We start from the raw sequence: 19778 nt of genomic DNA on the forward strand, positions 1-19778 counted from the left end.
TGAATGAGGAGAGGAGGTAGAGTGAATGAGGAGGAGAGGAGGAGGTAGAGTGAAGGAGGAGGAGAGGAGGTAGAGTGAATGAGGAGGACAGGAGGATGTAGAGTGAATGAGGAGGAGAAGAGGTAGAGTGAAGGAGGAGGAGAGGAGGTAGAGTGAATGAGGAGAGGAGGTAGGGTGAATGAGGAGGAGATGAGGAGGTAGAGTGAATGAGGAGAGGAGGTAGAGTGAATGAGGAGGAGATGAGGAGGTAGAGTGAATGAGGAGGAGATGAGGAGGTAGAGTGAATGAGGAGGAGAGGAGGAGGTAGAGTGAAGGAGGAGGAGAGGAGGTAGAGTGAATGAGGAGGAGAGGAGGAGGTAGAGTGAAGGAGGAGGAGAGGAGGTAGAGTGAATGAGGAGGAGATGAGGAGGTAGAGTGAATGAGGAGAGGAGGTAGAGTGAATGAGGAGAGGAGGTAGAGTGAATGAGGAGGAGAGGAGGAGGTAGAGTGAATGAGGAGGAGAGGAGGAGGTAGAGTGAAGGAGGAGGACAGGAGGTAGAGTGAATGAGGAGGAGATGAGGAGGTAGAGTGAATGAGGAGGAGAGGAGGTAGAGTGAAGGAGGAGAGGAGGTAGAGTGAAGGAGGAGGAGAAGAGGTAGAGTGAAGGAGGAGGAGAGGAGGTAGAGTGAAGGAGGAGAGGAGGTAGAGTGAAGGAGGAGGAGAGGAGGTAGAGGGAATGAGGAGAGGAGGTAGAGTTAATGAGGAGAGGAGGTAGAGTGAATGAGGAGGAGAGGAGGTAGAGTGAAGGAGGAGAGGAGGTAGAGTGAATGAGGAGGAGAGGAGGTAGAGTGAATGAGGAGGAGAGGAGGAGGTAGAGTGAAGGAGGAGGAGAGGAGGTAGAGTGAATGAGGAGGACAGGAGGATGTAGAGTGAATGAGGAGGAGAAGAGGTAGAGTGAAGGAGGAGGAGAGGAGGTAGAGTGAATGAGGAGGAGAGGAGGAGGTAGAGTGACGGAGGAGGAGAGGAGGTAGAGTGAATGAGGAGGAGATGAGGAGGTAGAGTGAATGAGGAGAGGAGGTAGGGTGAATGAGGAGGAGATGAGGAGGTAGAGTGAATGAGGAGAGGAGGTAGAGTGAATGAGGAGGAGATGAGGAGGTAGAGTGAATGAGGAGGAGATGAGGAGGTAGAGTGAATGAGGAGGAGAGGAGGAGGTAGAGTGAAGGAGGAGGAGAGGAGGTAGAGTGAATGAGGAGGAGAGGAGGAGGTAGAGTGAAGGAGGAGGAGAGGAGGTAGAGTGAATGAGGAGGAGATGAGGAGGTAGAGTGAATGAGGAGAGGAGGTAGAGTGAAGGAGGAGAGGAGGTAGAGTGAATGAGGAGGAGAGGAGGAGGTAGAGTGAAGGAGGAGGACAGGAGGTAGAGTGAATGAGGAGGAGATGAGGAGGTAGAGTGAATGAGGAGGAGAGGAGGTAGAGTGAAGGAGGAGAGGAGGTAGAGTGAAGGAGGAGGAGAAGAGGTAGAGTGAAGGAGGAGGAGAGGAGGTAGAGTGAAGGAGGAGAGGAGGTAGAGTGAATGAGGAGGAGAGGAGGTAGAGTGAAGGAGGAGGAGAGGAGGTAGAGGGAATGAGGAGAGGAGGTAGAGTTAATGAGGAGAGGAGGTAGAGTGAATGAGGAGGAGAGGAGGTAGAGTGAAGGAGGAGAGGAGGTAGAGTGAATGAGGAGGAGAGGAGGTAGAGTGAAGGAGGAGAGGAGGTAGAGTGAAGGAGGAGGAGAGGAGGTAGAGTGAAGGAGGAGGAGAGGAGGTAGAGTGAAGGAGGAGAGGAGGTAGAGTGAATGAGGAGGAGAGGAGGAGTTAGAGTGAAGGAGGAGGAGAGGAGGTAGAGTGAAGGAGGAGGAGAGGAGGTAGAGTGAATAAGGAGGAGAAGAGGTAGAGTGAATGAGGAGAGGAGGTAGAGTGAATGAGGAGAGGAGGTAGAGTGAAGCAGGAGGAGAGGAGGTAGAGTGAAGGAGGAGGAGAAGAGAGGACTCACTGGGTGTCAGTCTTTCCCAGGGCCATGATGGTCAAACAGCTGACTGGGACAGAACGACAATACACCCCTCCCACCCTGCAACACACAAACACACAAAATAAGTCCAGCACCTGACTACCTTTTCTGTTGAAGATGGGCTGAAGCATATTAATACACCTTGTGAAATATTTTAATACAACTTCTATTTTAATACACCTTCTGAAGCATTATAATACACCTTCTATTTTAATACACCTTCTATTTTAATACACCTTCTATTTTAATACACCTTCTATTTTAATACACCTTCTGTTTTAATACACCTTCTATTATAATACACCTCCTATTTTAATACACCTTCTGTTTTAATACACCTTCTATTATAATACACCTTCTATTTTAATACACCTTCTATTTTAATACACCTTCTATTTTAATACACCTTCTGTTTTAATACACCTTCTATTTTAATACACCTTCTATTTTAATACACCTTCTATTTTAATACACCTTCTGTTTTAATACACCTTCTATTATAATACACCTTCTATTATAATACACCTTCTATTTTAATACACCTTCTATTATAATACACCTTCTGTTTTAATACACCTTCTATTATAATACACCTTCTATTATAATACACCTTCTATTATAATACACCTTGTGAAACATTTTAATACAACTTCTATTTTAATACACCTTCTATTTTAATACACCTTCTATTATAATACACCTTCTATTTTAATACACCTTCTATTTTAATACACCTTCTATTTTAATACACCTTCTATTATAATACACCTTCTGAAGCATTATAATACACCTTCCATTTTAATACACCTTCTGAAGCATTTTAATACACCTTCTATTTTAATACACCTTCTGTTTTAATACACCTATTATAATACACCTTCTATTTTAATACACCTTCTGTTTTAATACACCTATTATAATACACCTTCTATTTTAATACACCTATTATAATACACCTTCTATTATAATACACCTTCTATTTTAATACACCTTCTATTTTAATACACCTTCTATTATAATACACCTTCTATTTTAATACACCTTCTATTATAATACACCTTCTATTATAATACACCTTCTATTTTAATACACCTTCTATTATAATACACCTCCTATTATAATACACCTTCTGTTTTAATACACCTCCTATTTTAATACACCTTCTATTTTAATACACCTTCTATTATAATACACCTCCTATTATAATACACCTTCTGTTTTAATACACCTCCTATTATAATAGACCTTCTATTTTAATACACCTTCTATTATAATACACCTCCTATTATAATACACCTTCTATTTTAATACACCTTCTGAAACATTATAATACACCTTCTGTTTTAATACACCTTCTATTATAATACATCTTCTATTTTAATACACCTTCTATTATAATACACCTCCTATTATAATACACCTTCTGTTTTAATACACCTTCTGAAACATTATAATACACCTTCTGTTTTAATACACCTTCTATTATAATACATCTTCTGAAACATTATAATACACCTTCTGTTTTAATACACCTTCTATTATAATACACCTTCTATTTTAATACACCTTCTATTATAATACACCTTCTATTTTAATACACCTTCTATTTTAATACACCTTCTGAAACATTATAATACACCTTCTGTTTTAATACACCTTCTGTTTTAATACACCTTCTGTTTTAATACACCGTCTGAAACATTATAATACACCTTCTGTTTTAATACACCTTCTATTTTAATACACCTATTTTAATACACCTTCTATTATAATACACCTTCTATTTTAATACACCTTCTATTATAATACACCTTCTATTTTAATACACCTTCTATTTTAATACACCTTCTATTATAATACACCTTCTATTTTAATACACCTTCTATTTTAATACACCTTCTATTATAATACACCTTCTATTTTAATACACCTTCTATTTTAATACACCTTCTATTTTAATACACCTTCTATTTTAATACACCTTCTATTTTAATACACCTTCTGTTTTAATACACCTTCTATTTTAATACACCTTCTATTTTAATACACCTTCTATTATAATACACCTTCTATTTTAATACACCTTCTATTTTAATACACCTTCTATTATAATACACCTTCTATTTTAATACACCTTCTATTTTAATACACCTTCTATTATAATACACCTTCTATTTTAATACACCTTCTATTTTAATACACCTTCTATTTTAATACACCTTCTATTTTAATACACCTTCTATTTTAATACACCTTCTGTTTTAATACACCTTCTATTTTAATACACCTTCTATTTTAATACACCTTCTGTTTTAATACACCTTCTATTTTAATACACCTTCTATTTTAATACATCTTCTATTATAATACACCTTCTATTTTAATACACCTTCTATTTTAATGCACCTTCTATTTTAATACACCTTCTATTATAATACACCTTCTATTTTAATACACCTTCTATTATAATACACCTTCTATTTTAATACACCTTCTATTATAATACACCTTCTATTAAAATACACCTTCTATTTTAATACACCTTCTATTATAATACACCTTCTATTATAATACACCTATTTTAATACACCTTCTATTATAATACACCTTCTATTTTAATACACCTTCTATTATAATACACCTCCTGTTTTAATACACCTCCTATTTTAATACACCTTCTATTTTAATACACATTCTATTATAATACACCTCCTATTATAATACACCTTCTGTTTTAATACACCTATTATAATACACCTTCTATTTTAATACACCTTCTGTTTTAATACACCTATTATAATACACCTTCTATTTTAATACACCTATTATAATACACCTTCTATTATAATACACCTTCTATTTTAATACACCTTCTATTTTAATACACCTTCTATTATAATACACCTTCTATTTTAATACACCTTCTATTATAATACACCTTCTATTATAATACACCTTCTATTATAATACACCTTCTATTTTAATACACCTTCTATTATAATACACCTCCTATTATAATACACCTTCTGTTTTAATACACCTCCTATTTTAATACACCTTCTATTTTAATACACCTTCTATTATAATACACCTCCTATTATAATACACCTTCTGTTTTAATACACCTCCTATTATAATACACCTTCTATTTTAATACACCTTCTATTATAATACACCTCCTATTTTAATACACCTTCTGTTTTAATACACCTTCTATTATAATACACCTTCTATTTTAATACACCTTCTATTTTAATACACCTTCTATTTTAATACACCTTCTGTTTTAATACACCTTCTATTTTAATACACCTATTTTAATACACCTTCTATTTTAATACACCTTCTGTTTTAATACACCTTCTATTATAATACACCTTCTATTATAATACACCTTCTATTTTAATACACCTTCTATTATAATACACCTTCTGTTTTAATACACCTTCTATTATAATACACCTTCTATTATAATACACCTTCTATTATAATACACCTTGTGAAACATTTTAATACAACTTCTATTTTAATACACCTTCTATTTTAATACACCTTCTATTATAATACACCTTCTATTTTAATACACCTTCTATTTTAATACACCTTCTATTTTAATACACCTTCTATTATAATACACCTTCTGAAGCATTATAATACACCTTCCATTTTAATACACCTTCTGAAGCATTTTAATACACCTTCTATTTTAATACACCTTCTGTTTTAATACACCTATTATAATACACCTTCTATTTTAATACACCTTCTGTTTTAATACACCTATTATAATACACCTATTTTAATACACCTATTATAATACACCTTCTATTATAATACACCTTCTATTTTAATACACCTTCTATTTTAATACACCTTCTATTATAATACACCTTCTATTTTAATACACCTTCTATTATAATACACCTTCTATTATAATACACCTTCTATTTTAATACACCTTCTATTATAATACACCTCCTATTATAATACACCTTCTGTTTTAATACACCTCCTATTTTAATACACCTTCTATTTTAATACACCTTCTATTATAATACACCTCCTATTATAATACACCTTCTGTTTTAATACACCTCCTATTATAATACACCTTCTATTTTAATACACCTTCTATTATAATACACCTCCTATTATAATACACCTTCTATTTTAATACACCTTCTGAAACATTATAATACACCTTCTGTTTTAATACACCTTCTATTATAATACATCTTCTATTTTAATACACCTTCTATTATAATACACCTCCTATTATAATACACCTTCTGTTTTAATACACCTTCTGAAACATTATAATACACCTTCTGTTTTAATACACCTTCTATTATAATACATCTTCTGAAACATTATAATACACCTTCTGTTTTAATACACCTTCTATTATAATACACCTTCTATTTTAATACACCTTCTATTATAATACACCTTCTATTTTAATACACCTTCTATTTTAATACACCTTCTGAAACATTATAATACACCTTCTGTTTTAATACACCTTCTGAAACATTATAATACACCTTCTGTTTTAATACACCTTCTGTTTTAATACACCGTCTGAAACATTATAATACACCTTCTGTTTTAATACACCTTCTATTTTAATACACCTATTTTAATACACCTTCTATTATAATACACCTTCTATTTTAATACACCTTCTATTATAATACACCTTCTATTTTAATACACCTTCTATTTTAATACACCTTCTATTATAATACACCTTCTATTTTAATACACCTTCTATTTTAATACACCTTCTATTATAATACACCTTCTATTTTAATACACCTTCTATTTTAATACACCTTCTATTTTAATACACCTTCTATTTTAATACACCTTCTATTTTAATACACCTTCTGTTTTAATACACCTTCTATTTTAATACACCTTCTATTTTAATACACCTTCTGTTTTAATACACCTTCTATTTTAATACACCTTCTATTTTAATACATCTTCTATTATAATACACCTTCTATTTTAATACACCTTCTATTTTAATGCACCTTCTATTTTAATACACCTTCTATTATAATACACCTTCTATTTTAATACACCTTCTATTATAATACACCTTCTATTTTAATACACCTTCTATTATAATACACCTTCTATTAAAATACACCTTCTATTTTAATACACCTTCTATTATAATACACCTTCTATTATAATACACCTATTTTAATACACCTTCTATTATAATACACCTTCTATTTTAATACACCTTCTATTATAATACACCTCCTGTTTTAATACACCTCCTATTTTAATACACCTTCTATTTTAATACACATTCTATTATAATACACCTCCTATTATAATACACCTTCTGTTTTAATACACCTATTATAATACACCTTCTATTTTAATACACCTTCTGTTTTAATACACCTATTATAATACACCTTCTATTTTAATACACCTATTATAATACACCTTCTATTATAATACACCTTCTATTTTAATACACCTTCTATTTTAATACACCTTCTATTATAATACACCTTCTATTTTAATACACCTTCTATTATAATACACCTTCTATTATAATACACCTTCTATTATAATACACCTTCTATTTTAATACACCTTCTATTATAATACACCTCCTATTATAATACACCTTCTGTTTTAATACACCTCCTATTTTAATACACCTTCTATTTTAATACACCTTCTATTATAATACACCTCCTATTATAATACACCTTCTGTTTTAATACACCTCCTATTATAATACACCTTCTATTTTAATACACCTTCTATTATAATACACCTTCTATTTTAATACACCTTCTATTATAATACACCTCCTATTATAATACACCTTCTGTTTTAATACACCTTCTGAAACATTATAATACACCTTCTGTTTTAATACACCTTCTATTATAATACATCTTCTGAAACATTATAATACACCTTCTGTTTTAATACACCTTCTATTATAATACACCTTCTATTTTAATACACCTTCTATTATAATACACCTTCTATTTTAATACACCTTCTATTTTAATACACCTTCTGAAACATTATAATACACCTTCTGTTTTAATACACCTTCTGAAACATTATAATACACCTTCTGTTTTAATACACCTTCTGTTTTAATACACCGTCTGAAACATTATAATACACCTTCTGTTTTAATACACCTTCTATTTTAATACACCTATTTTAATACACCTTCTATTATAATACACCTTCTATTTTAATACACCTTCTATTATAATACACCTTCTATTTTAATACACCTTCTATTTTAATACACCTTCTATTATAATACACCTTCTATTTTAATACACCTTCTATTATAATACACCTTCTATTTTAATACACCTTCTATTTTAATACACCTTCTATTATAATACACCTTCTATTTTAATACACCTTCTATTTTAATACACCTTCTATTTTAATACACCTTCTATTTTAATACACCTTCTATTTTAATACACCTTCTATTTTAATACACCTTCTATTATAATACACCTTCTATTTTAATACACCTTCTATTTTAATGCACCTTCTATTTTAATACACCTTCTATTATAATACACCTTCTATTTTAATACACCTTCTATTATAATACACCTTCTATTTTAATACACCTATTAAAATACACCTTCTATTAAAATACACCTTCTATTTTAATACACCTTCTATTATAATACACCTTCTATTATAATACACCTTCTATTTTAATACACCTTCTATTATAATACACCTTCTATTTTAATACACCTTCTATTATAATACACCTCCTGTTTTAATACACCTCCTATTTTAATACACCTTCTATTTTAATACACCTTCTATTATAATACACCTCCTATTATAATACACCTTCTGTTTTAATACACCTCCTATTATAATACACCTTCTAATTTAATACACCTTCTATTATAATATACCATCTATTTTAATACACCTTCTATTATAATACACCTCCTATTATAATACACCTTCTGTTTTAATACACCTCCTATTTTAATACACCTTCTGAAACATTATAATACACCTTCTGTTTTAATACACCTATTATAATACACCTATTTTAATACACCTCCTATTTTAATGCACCTTTCCACTGTTATATCAGTTATTGTGATACTCTATGAAAACAACATACACTGAGTGGACAAAACATTAGGACCACCGGCTCTTTCCATGAGACTGACCAGGTGAATCCAGGTGAAAGAACACCTGCTCTTTCCATAAGACTGACCAGGTGAATTCAGGTGAAAACTATGATCCCTTATTGATGTCACTTGTTAAATCCACTTCAGTCAGTGTAGATGAAGTGGAGGAGACGGGTTAAAGAAGGATTTTTATGTCTTGAGACAATTGAGACATGGATTGTGTATGTGTGCCATTCAGAGAGTGAATGAAAACATTGAAGTGCCTTTGAACAGGGTATGGTAGTAGGTGTCAGGCGCACCGGTTTATGTAAAGAACTACAACGCTGCTGGGTTTTTATTCATACTCAACAGTTTCCTGTGTTTATCAAGAATGGTCCACCACCCAAAGGACATCCAGCCAACTTGACACAACTGTGGGAAGCATTGGAGTCAACATGGGGCCAGCATCCCTGTGGAACGCTTTCAACACCTTGTAGAGTCCATGGCCTGACTAGTTGAGGCTGTTCTGAGGTGCAACTCAATATTAGGAAGGTGTTCCCAATGTTTGGTATCCTCAGTATGTCTGTGTGTGCGTGTTTGATGTGTTACCGTGACAGCCTGCGTTGGAAGCTGGTAAACTGGACGGTGTTTCCGGGTACCAGGCCGGGAGGGTAGGGGGTGAGGCTTAGGTCCAAATAGACCTGCAGGCTCCGCCCTCTGGGCTCCACACACACCGTCAACCTCACACTCAGTCCTGCTTCCACGTCTACACACACAGGAAAAACACAAACACACAGGTAAAACACAAACACACAGGTAAAACACAAACACACAGAACAACCCTGTTCCTGGAGATACCCTCCTGGAGGTTTTAACTCCAACCCTGTTCCTGGAGAGATACCCTCCTGGAGGTTTTAACTCCAACCCTGTTCCTGGAGACACCCTCCTGGAGGTTTTAACACCAACCCTGTTCCTGAAGAGACCCTCCTGTAGGTTTTAACTCCAACCCTGTTCCTGGAGAACTACCCTCCTGGAAGTTTTAACTCCAACCCTGTTCCTGGAGAACTACCCTCCTGTAGGTTTTAACTCAAACCCTGTTCCTGTGTGTCTCGTACCTCTCTGTGTAGGGGTGTGTGGTCGTACCTCTCTGTGTAGGGGTGTGTGGTCGTACCTCTCTGTGTAGGGTTGTGTGGTCGTACCTCTCTGTGTAGGGGTGTGTGGTCGTACCTCTCTGTGTAGGGGTGTGTGGTCGTACCTCTCTGTGTAGGGGTGTGTGGTCGTACCTCTCTGTGTAGGGGTGTGTGGTCGTACCTCTCTGTGTAGGGTTGTGTGGTCGTACCTCTCTGTGTAGGGGTGTGTGTCTCGTACCTCTCTGTGCAGGGGTGTGTCCCGTACCTCTCTGTGCAGGAGTGTGTGTGGTCGTACCTCTCTGTGTAGGGGTATGTGGTCGTACCTCTCTGTGTAGGGGTGTGTGGTCGTACCTCTCTGTGTAGGGGTGTGTGGTCGTACCTCTCTGTGTAGGGGTGTGTGGTCGTACCTCTCTGTGTAGGAGTGTGTGTGGTCGTACCTCTCTGTGTAGGGGTGTGTGGTCGTACCTCTCTGTGCAGGAGTGTGTGTGTCTCGTACCTCTCTGTGTAGGAGTGTGTGTGTCTCGTACCTCTCTGTGAAGGAGTGTGTGTGTCTCGTACCTCTCTGTGCATGGGGTGTGTCCCGTACCTCTCTGTGCAGGAGTGTGTGTGGTCGTTCCTCTCTGTGCAGGAGTGTGTGTGGTCGTTCCTCTCTGTAGGGTGATCCTGTGAGATATGACTCCATGGAACGACACCAGATCCACCCCACTGCTACAACACAGAGAGAGGTGATGATGGTACCTGAGCCTACCTGGTCTGCCCGACCGCTTAGTCAGGTAACTAGTCTTCCCCAAGCTCTACCAAACTTACTGCCTGGTACTCAGCGCTCTATTGTCCCTCTAATCACTCTGACATTAATACAAATGTTTTTTGAAAATCTAATTAAAACACTTCATGAGCTCAGTGTCACGGCATCACTACAGAATGGGGTTCCATCCCATCACTACAGCCTGGGGTTCCATCCCATCACTACACCCTGGGGTTCCATCCCATCACTACACCCTGGGGTTCCATCCCATCACTACAGCCTGGGGTTCCATCCCATCACTACAGCCTGGGGTTCCATCCCATCACTACAGCCTGGGGTTCCATCCCATCACTACAGCATGGGGTTCCATCCCATCACTACAGCATGGGGTTCCATCCCATCACTACAGCCTGGGGTTCCATCCCATCACTACAGCCTGGGGTTCCATTCCATCACTACAGCCTGGGGTTCCATCCCATCACTACAGCCTGGGGTTCCATCCCATCACTACAGCCTGGGGTTCCATCCCATCACTGCAGCCTGGGGTTCCATCCCATCACTACAGCCTGGGGTTCCATCCCATCACTGCACCGTGGGGTTCCATCCCATCACTGCAGCCTGGGGTTCCATCCCATCACTACAGCCTGGGGTTCCATCCCATCACTACAGCCTGGGGTTCCATCCCATCACTACAGTCTGGGGTTCCATCCCATCACTACAGTCTGGGGTTCCATCCCATCACTACACCCTGGGGTTCCATCCCATCACAACAGGCTGGGGTTCCATCCCATCACAACAGGCTGGGATTCCATCCCATCACTGCAGCCTGGGGTTCCATCCCATCACTACAGCCTGGGGTTCCATCCCATCACTGCACCGTGGGGTTCCATCCCATCACTGCAGCCTGGGGTTCCATCCCATCACTACAGCCTGGGGTTCCATCCCATCACTACAGCCTGGGGTTCCATCCCATCACTACAGTCTGGGGTTCCATCCCATCACTACAGTCTGGGGTTCCATCCCATCACTACACCCTGGGGTTCCATCCCATCACAACAGGCTGGGGTTCCATCCCATCACAACAGGCTGGGATTCCATCCCATCACTGCAGCCTGGGGTTCCATCCCATCACTGCAGCCTGGGGTTCCATCCCATCACTACAGCCTGGGGTTCCATCCCATCACTACAGCCTGGGGTTCCATCCCATCACTACAGCCTGGGGTTCCATCCCATCACAACAGCCTGGGGTTCCATCCCATCACTACACCCTGGGGTTCCATCCCATCACTACAGCCTGGGGTTCCATCCCATCACTACAGCCTGGGGTTCCATCCCATCACTACAGCCTGGTGTTCCATCCCATCACTACACTCTGGGGTTCCATCCCATCACTACACCCTGGGGTTCCATCCCATCACTACACCCTGGGGTTCCATCCCATCACTACACCCTGGGGTTCCATCCCATCACTACAGCCTGGGGTTCGATCCCATCACTACAGCCTGGGGTTCCATCCCATCACTACAGCCTGGGGTTCGAACCCATCACAACAGGCTGGGGTTCCATCCCATCACTACACCCTGGGGTTCCATCCCATCACTACAGCCTGGGGTTCCATCCCATCACTACACCCTGGGGTTCCATCCCATCACTACACCCTGGGGTTCCATCCCATCACTACACCCTGGGGTTCCATCCCATCACTGCAGCCTGGGGTTCCATCCCATCACTGCAGCCTGGGGTTCCATCCCATCACTACAGCCTGGGGTTCCATCCCATCACTACACCCTGGGGTTCCATCCCATCACAACAGGCTGGGGTTCCATCCCATCACTACAGCCTGGGGTTCCATCCCATCACTACACCCTGGGGTTCCATCCCATCACTACACCCTGGGGTTCCATCCCATCACTACAGCCTGGGGTTCCATCCCATCACAACAGCCTGGGGTTCCATCCCATCACTACACCCTGGGGTTCCATCCCATCACTGCAGCCTGGGGTTCCATCCCATCACTACAGCCTGGGGTTCCATCCCATCACTACAGCCTGGGGTTCCATCCCATCACTACAGCCTGGGGTTCTATCCCATCACTACAGCCTGGGGTTCCATCCCATCACTACACCCTGGGGTTCCATCCCATCACTACAGCCTGGGGTTCCATCCCATCACTACAGCCTGGGGTTCCATCCCATCACTACACCCTGGGGATCCATCCCATCACTACAGTCTGGGGTTCCATCCCATCACTACACCCTGGGGTTCCATCCCATCACTACACCCTGGGGTTCCATCCCATCACTACAGCCTGGGGTTCCATCCCATCACAACAGCCTGGGGTTCCATCCCATCACTACACCCTGGGGTTCCATCCCATCACAACAGGCTGGGGTTCCATCCCATCACTACAGCCTGGGGTTCCATCCCACCACTACAGCCTGGGGTTCCATCCCATCACTACAGCCTGGGGTTCCATCCCATCACTACAGCCTGGGGTTCCATCCCACCACAACAGCCTGGGGTTCCATCCCATCACTACAGCCTGGGGTTCCATCCCACCACTACAGCCTGGGGTTCCATCCCACCACTACAGCCTGGGGTTCCATCCCACCACTACAGTCTGGGGTTCCATCCCACCACAACAGCCTGGGGTTCCATCCCATCACTACAGCCTGGGGTTCCATCCCATCACTACACCCTGGGGTTCCATCCCATCACTACACCCTGGGGTTCCATCCCATCACTACACCCTGGGGTTCCATCCCATCACTACACCCTGGGGTTCCATCCCATCACTACACCCTGGGGTTCCATCCCATCACTACAGCCTGGGGTTCCATCCCATCACTACACCCTGGGGTTCCATCCCATCACTACAGCCTGGGGTTCCATCCCATCACTACAGCCTGGCGTTCCATCCCATCACTACAGCCTGGGGTTCCATCCCATCACTACAGCCTGGGGTTCCATCCCATCACAACAGCCTGGGGTTCCATCCCATCACTACAGCCTGGGGTTCCATCCCATCACTACAGCCTGGGGTTCCATCCCATCACTACACCCTGGGGTTCCATCCCATCACTACACCCTGGGGTTCCATCCCATCACTACACCCTGGGGTTCCATCCCATCACTACACCCTGGGGTTCCATCCCATCACTACAGTCTGGGGTTCCATCCCATCACTACAGCCTGGGGTTCGAACCCATCACAACAGGCTGGGGTTCCATCCCATCACTACACCCCGACCGCGACTCCATCTTGCTCCTACCGTCCTATAGGCAGAAACTCAAACAGGATGTACCAGTGACAAGAACCATTCAACGCTGGTCCAACCAATCGGAAGCCACGCTTCAAGATTGTTTTGATCACGCGGACAGGAATATGTTCCCGTCAGCCTCAGAGAACAACATTGACCTATACTCGGTGAGTGTGTTTATAAAGAAGAGCATAGGAGATGTTGTACCCACTGTGACTATTAAAACCTACCCTAACCAGAAACCGTGGATGGATGGCAGCATTCGCACAAAACTGAAAGCACGATCCACCGCATTTAACCACGGAACGAGGTCTGGGAATATGGCTGAATATAAACAGTGTAGTTATTCCCTCCGCAAGGCAATCACACAAGAGAAATGCCGGTAGAGGGACAAGGTGGAGTCGCAATTCAACGGCTCAGACACGAGACGTATGTGGCAGGGTCTACAGGAATTCACGGACTACAAAAACAGCCACGTCATGGACACCGGCATCACGTTTCCAGACAAACTAAACACCTTCTTTTCCCGCTTCGAGGATAAAACTGTGGCACCATCGCGGCCCATTAACAAGGACTGCCACCCCCCATCCTTCTCCGTGGCCGACGTGAGTGAAACATTTAAACATGTTAACCCTCGCAAGGCTGCTGGCCCAGACGGCATCTCCATAGCTGCGTCCTCAGAGCATACGCAGACCAGCTGGCGGATGTGTTTACGGACATATTCCATAAATCCCTATCCCAGTCTGTTGTCCCCACATGCTTCAAGATGGCTGCCATTGTTCCTGTACCCAAGAAGGCAAAGGTAACTAAACTAAATGACTATCGCCCCGTAGCACTCACTTCTGTCATCATGAAGTGCTTTGAGAGACTAGTTAAGGATCATATCACCTCCACCTTACCTGACCCGCCCCAACAGGTTCACAGACGACGCAATCGCCATCACACTGCCCTATCCCATCTGAACAAGAGGAATACCTATGTAAGAATGCTGTTAATTAACTACATCTCAGCATTCAACACCATAGTACCCTCCAAACTCGACATTAAACTGGAGGCCTTGGGACTCAACCCCGCCCTGTGTAGTTGGGTCCTGGACTTCCTGGCGGGCCACCCCCAGGTGGTGAAGGTAGGAAACAACATCTCCATTTTGCTGACCCTCAACACTGGGGCCCCACAAGGGTGCGTGCTCAGCCCCCTCCTGTTCACCCATGACTGTGTGGCCATGCACTCCTCCGACTCAATCATCAAGTTTGCAGACGACACAACAGTAGTGGGCTTGATTACCAACAACGACGAGACGGCCTACAGGGAGGTGGTGAGGGCCGCTCTGTTCTACTGTTCACTCGTCGTCCAATCAAAATGTAGTTCAGAACATTAGTGTTTGATTTTAGTGTGAATATAGAAGTTCGTTATCGTGTGTAGTGGAAAGCAGGACTTTTTGTTGATGATCAGACCGGAAATTGCTTCATGTGAGGGCACTCGGAGTGTGGTGTCAGGAAAACAACCTCTCACTAAGCGTCAACAAAACAAAGGAGATGATTGTGGACTTCAGGAAACAGCAGAGGGAGCAACCACATCGACAGGACAGTTGTGGAGAAGGTGGAAAGTTAAGTTCCTCGGCGTACACATCACGGACAAACTGAATTGGTCCACCCACACAGACAGCGTGGTGAAGAAGGGGCAACAGCGCCTCTTCAACCTCAGGAGGATGAAGAAATTTGGCTTGTCACCTAAAACCCTCACAAACTTTTACAGATGCACTATCAAGAGCATCCTGTCGGGCTGTATCACCGCCTGGTACGGCAACTGCACCACCCTCAAACACAAGGCTCTCCAGAGGGTGGTGCAGTCTGCACAACGCATCACCGGGGGCAAACTACCTGCCCTCCAAAACACCCGAGCCACTGCCTGTTCACCCCACTATCATCCAGAAGGTGAGGTCAGTACAGGTGCATCAAAGTTGGGACCGAGAGACTGAAAAACAGCTTCTATCTCAAGGCCATCAGACTGTTAAACAGCCATCACTAACATTGAGAGGCGGCTGCTGTATTTTATACCATCTACTGCACCTTGCCTATGCCGCTCGGCCATCGCTCATCTATATACTTATATGTACATATTCTCATTCAGCCCTTCAGATTTGTGTGTATTGGGTAGTTGTTGGGAATTGTTAGATATTACTGCACTGTTGGAACTAGAAGCACAAGCACTTCGCTAAACTCACAATAACATCTGCTAACCATGTGTAGCCAATAACATCTGCTAACCATGTAACCAATAACATCTGCTAACCATGTGTAACCAATAACATCTGCTAACCATGTGTAACCAATAACATCTGCTAACCATGTGTAGCCAATAACATCTGCTAACCATGTGTAACCAATAACATCTGATAACCATGTGTAGCCAATAACATCTGCTAACCATGTGTAGCCAATAACATCTGCTAACCATGTGTAGCCAATACCATCTGCTAACCATGTGTAGCCAATAACATCTGCTAACCAAGTGTAGCCAATAACATCTGCTAACCATGTGTAGCCAATACCATCTGCTAACCTTGTGTAGCCAATACCATCTGCTAACCATGTGTAGCCAATACCATCTGCTAACCATGTGTAGCCAATACCATCTGCTAACCATGTGTAGCCAATAACATCTGCTAACCATGTGTAGCCAATACCATCTGCTAACCATGTGTAGCCAATAACACCTGCTAACCATGTGTAGCCAATAACACCTGCTAACCATGTGTAGCCAATAACATCTGCTAACCATGTGTAGCCAATAACATCTGCTAACCATGTGTATGTGACCAATAACATCTGCTAACCATGTGTAGCCAATACCATCTGCTAACCATGTAGCCAATACCATCTGCTAACCATGTAGCCAATAACATCAGCTAACCATGTAACCAATAACATCTGCTAACCATGTGTAGCCAATAACATTTGATTTGAATGTGTAGATTTGTTTTCTTACCTGCAGTCCAGGACCTCAGCCACAGACATGACCTTCTGAGAAACAATCTGGAGGAGAGAGGTCAGGGGTTAGAGATCAGGGTTTAACTGGAGGAGAGAGGTCAGGGGTTAGAGGTCAGAGTTTAACTGGAGGAGAGAGAGGTCAGGGTTTAGAGGTCAGGGTTTAGAGGTTCGAGTTTAGAGGTCAGGGTTTAACTGGAGGAGAGAGAGGTCAGGGTTTAGAGGTCAGGGGTTAACTGGAGGAGAGAGGTCAGGGGTTAGAGGTCAGGGGTTAACTGGAGGAGAGAGAGGTCAGAGTTTAACTGGAGGAGAGAGAGGTCAGGGGTTAACTGGAGGAGAGAGAGGTCAGGGTTTAGAGGTCAGGGGTTAACTGGAGGAGAGAGAGGTCAGGGTTTAGAGGTAGGGGTTAACTGGAGGAGAGAGAGGTCAGGGTTTAGAGGTCAGGGGTTAACTGGAGGACAGAGGTCAGGGTTTAGAGGTCAGGGGTTAACTGGAGGAGAGAGAGGTCAGGGTTTAGAGGTCAGGGGTTAACTGGAGGAGAGAGGTCAGGGTTTAAAGGTCAGGGGTTAACTGGAGAACAGAGGTCAGGGTTTAGAGGTCAGGGGTTAACTGGAGGAGAGAGAGGTCAGGGTGTAGAGGTCAGAGTTTAACTGGAGGAGAGAGAGGTCAGGTATTACAGTTAGTTATAACTTCAAGGCTGGGGTGTGTTCATTGAACGTTTTTCCTACGTTGCGTGACGGTTTGCACTGAAGAACACGTTTCACCAAAATGGTGCACAACATTCTTCAACAGACCAAGAGGTACAATCATGTTTGGTGGGTGTGGCCTGGGTGTGTGGGGTGTGGCCTGATCAGGCACAGACGGGGTTCTACTAGTTTGGTAACATGTATAAAGTATTTCAGATAGGACTAGTCTGGGTAACTACTGGCTACAGTATTTCAGACAGGACTAGTCTGGGTAACTACATGTCTACAGTATTTCAGACAGGACTAGTCTGGGTAACTACATGTCTACAGTATTTCAGACAGGACTAGTCTGGGTAACTACAGGTTTACAGTATTTCAGACAGGACTAGTTTGGGTAACTACATGTCTACAGTATTTCAGACAGGACTAGTCTGGGTAACTACAGGTTTACAGTATTCCAGACAGGACTAGTTTGGTGGCTACAGTATTTCAGACAGGACTAGTTTGGTGGCTACAAGTATTTCAGACAGGACTAGTCTGGGTAACTACTGGCTACAGTATTTCAGACAGGACTAGTTTGGTGGCTACAGTATTCCAGACAGGACTAGTTTGGGTAACTACTGGCTACAGTATTCCAGACAGGACTAGTTTGGTGGCTACAATTATTTCAGATGGGACTAGTTTGGGTAACTACTGGCTACAGTATTTCAGACAGGACTAGTTTGGTGGCTACAGTATTCCAGACAGGACTAGTTTGGGTAACTACTGGCTACAGTATTTCAGACAGGACTAGTTTGGTGGCTACAAGTATTTCAGACAGGACTAGTTTGGGTAACTACATGTCTACAGTATTTCAGACAGGACTAGTTTGGGTAACTACTGGCTACAGTATTCCAGAGAGGACTAGTTTGGTGGCTACAAGTATTTCAGATAGGACTAGTTTGGTGGCTACAAGTATTTCAGACAGGACTAGTTTGGGTAACTACATGTCTACAGTATTTCAGATAGGACTAGTTTGGTGGCTACAGTATTCCAGACAGGACTAGTTTGGGTAACTACTGGCTACAGTATTTCAGACAGGACTAGTTTGGTGGCTACAAGTATTTCAGATAGGACTAGTTTGGGTAACTACCGGCTACAGTATTTCAGACAGGACTAGTTTGGTGGCTACAAGTATTTCAGATAGGACTAGTTTGGGTAACTACTGGCTACAGTATTTCAGACAGGACTAGTTTGGTGGCTACAGTATTCCAGACAGGACTAGTTTGGGTAACTACTGGCTACAGTATTTCAGACAGGACTAGTTTGGTGGCTACAGTATTCAAGACAGGACTAGTTTGGTGGCTACAAGTATTTCAGATAGGACTAGTTTGGTGGCTACAAGTATTTCAGACAGGACTAGTTTGGTGGCTACAGTATTTCAGACAGGACTAGTTTGGTGGCTACAGTATTTCAGACAGGACTAGTTTGGCTAACTACATGTCTACAGTATTTCAGACAGGACTAGTCTGGGTAACTACATGTTTACAGTATTCCAGACAGGACTAGTTTGGTGGCTACAAGTATTTCAGACAGGACTAGTCTGGGTAACGACATGTCTACAGTATTTCAGACAGGACTAGTTTGGGTAACTACATGTCTACCGTATTTCATAAAGGACTAGTTTGGTAAATACATGTCTACAGTATTTCAGACAGGACTAGTCTGGGTAACTACATGTCTACAGTATTTCAGATAGGACTAGTTTGGTAACGACATGTCTACAGTATTCCAGAAAGGACTAGTTTGGTGGC

The 19778-nt window shown here is 41.6% G+C and overlaps 1 protein-coding gene across 1 annotated transcript in view; it reads right to left on the reverse strand.

Moving 5' to 3' along the window:
• Nucleotides 1–19778, reverse strand: part of ctc1 (CST telomere replication complex component 1) — a 65455-nt gene that overhangs the window by 8119 nt on the left and 37558 nt on the right. Inside the window, exons 14-17 of the mRNA XM_090214957.1 lie at nucleotides 17301–17347; nucleotides 10895–11016; nucleotides 9788–9944; nucleotides 2007–2081 (exon numbers count right to left, since the gene is read on the reverse strand). Of these exons, the coding sequence (XP_090071083.1) occupies nucleotides 2007–2081; nucleotides 9788–9944; nucleotides 10895–11016; nucleotides 17301–17347 (401 nt within the window). The remainder of the gene's footprint in view (nucleotides 1–2006; nucleotides 2082–9787; nucleotides 9945–10894; nucleotides 11017–17300; nucleotides 17348–19778) is intronic.

Source organism: Oncorhynchus mykiss, chromosome 21 (genome assembly GCF_057628025.1).
Source record: "Oncorhynchus mykiss isolate SJ-2025 chromosome 21, ASM5762802v1, whole genome shotgun sequence".
NCBI classification, from domain to species: Eukaryota; Metazoa; Chordata; class Actinopteri; order Salmoniformes; family Salmonidae; genus Oncorhynchus; species Oncorhynchus mykiss.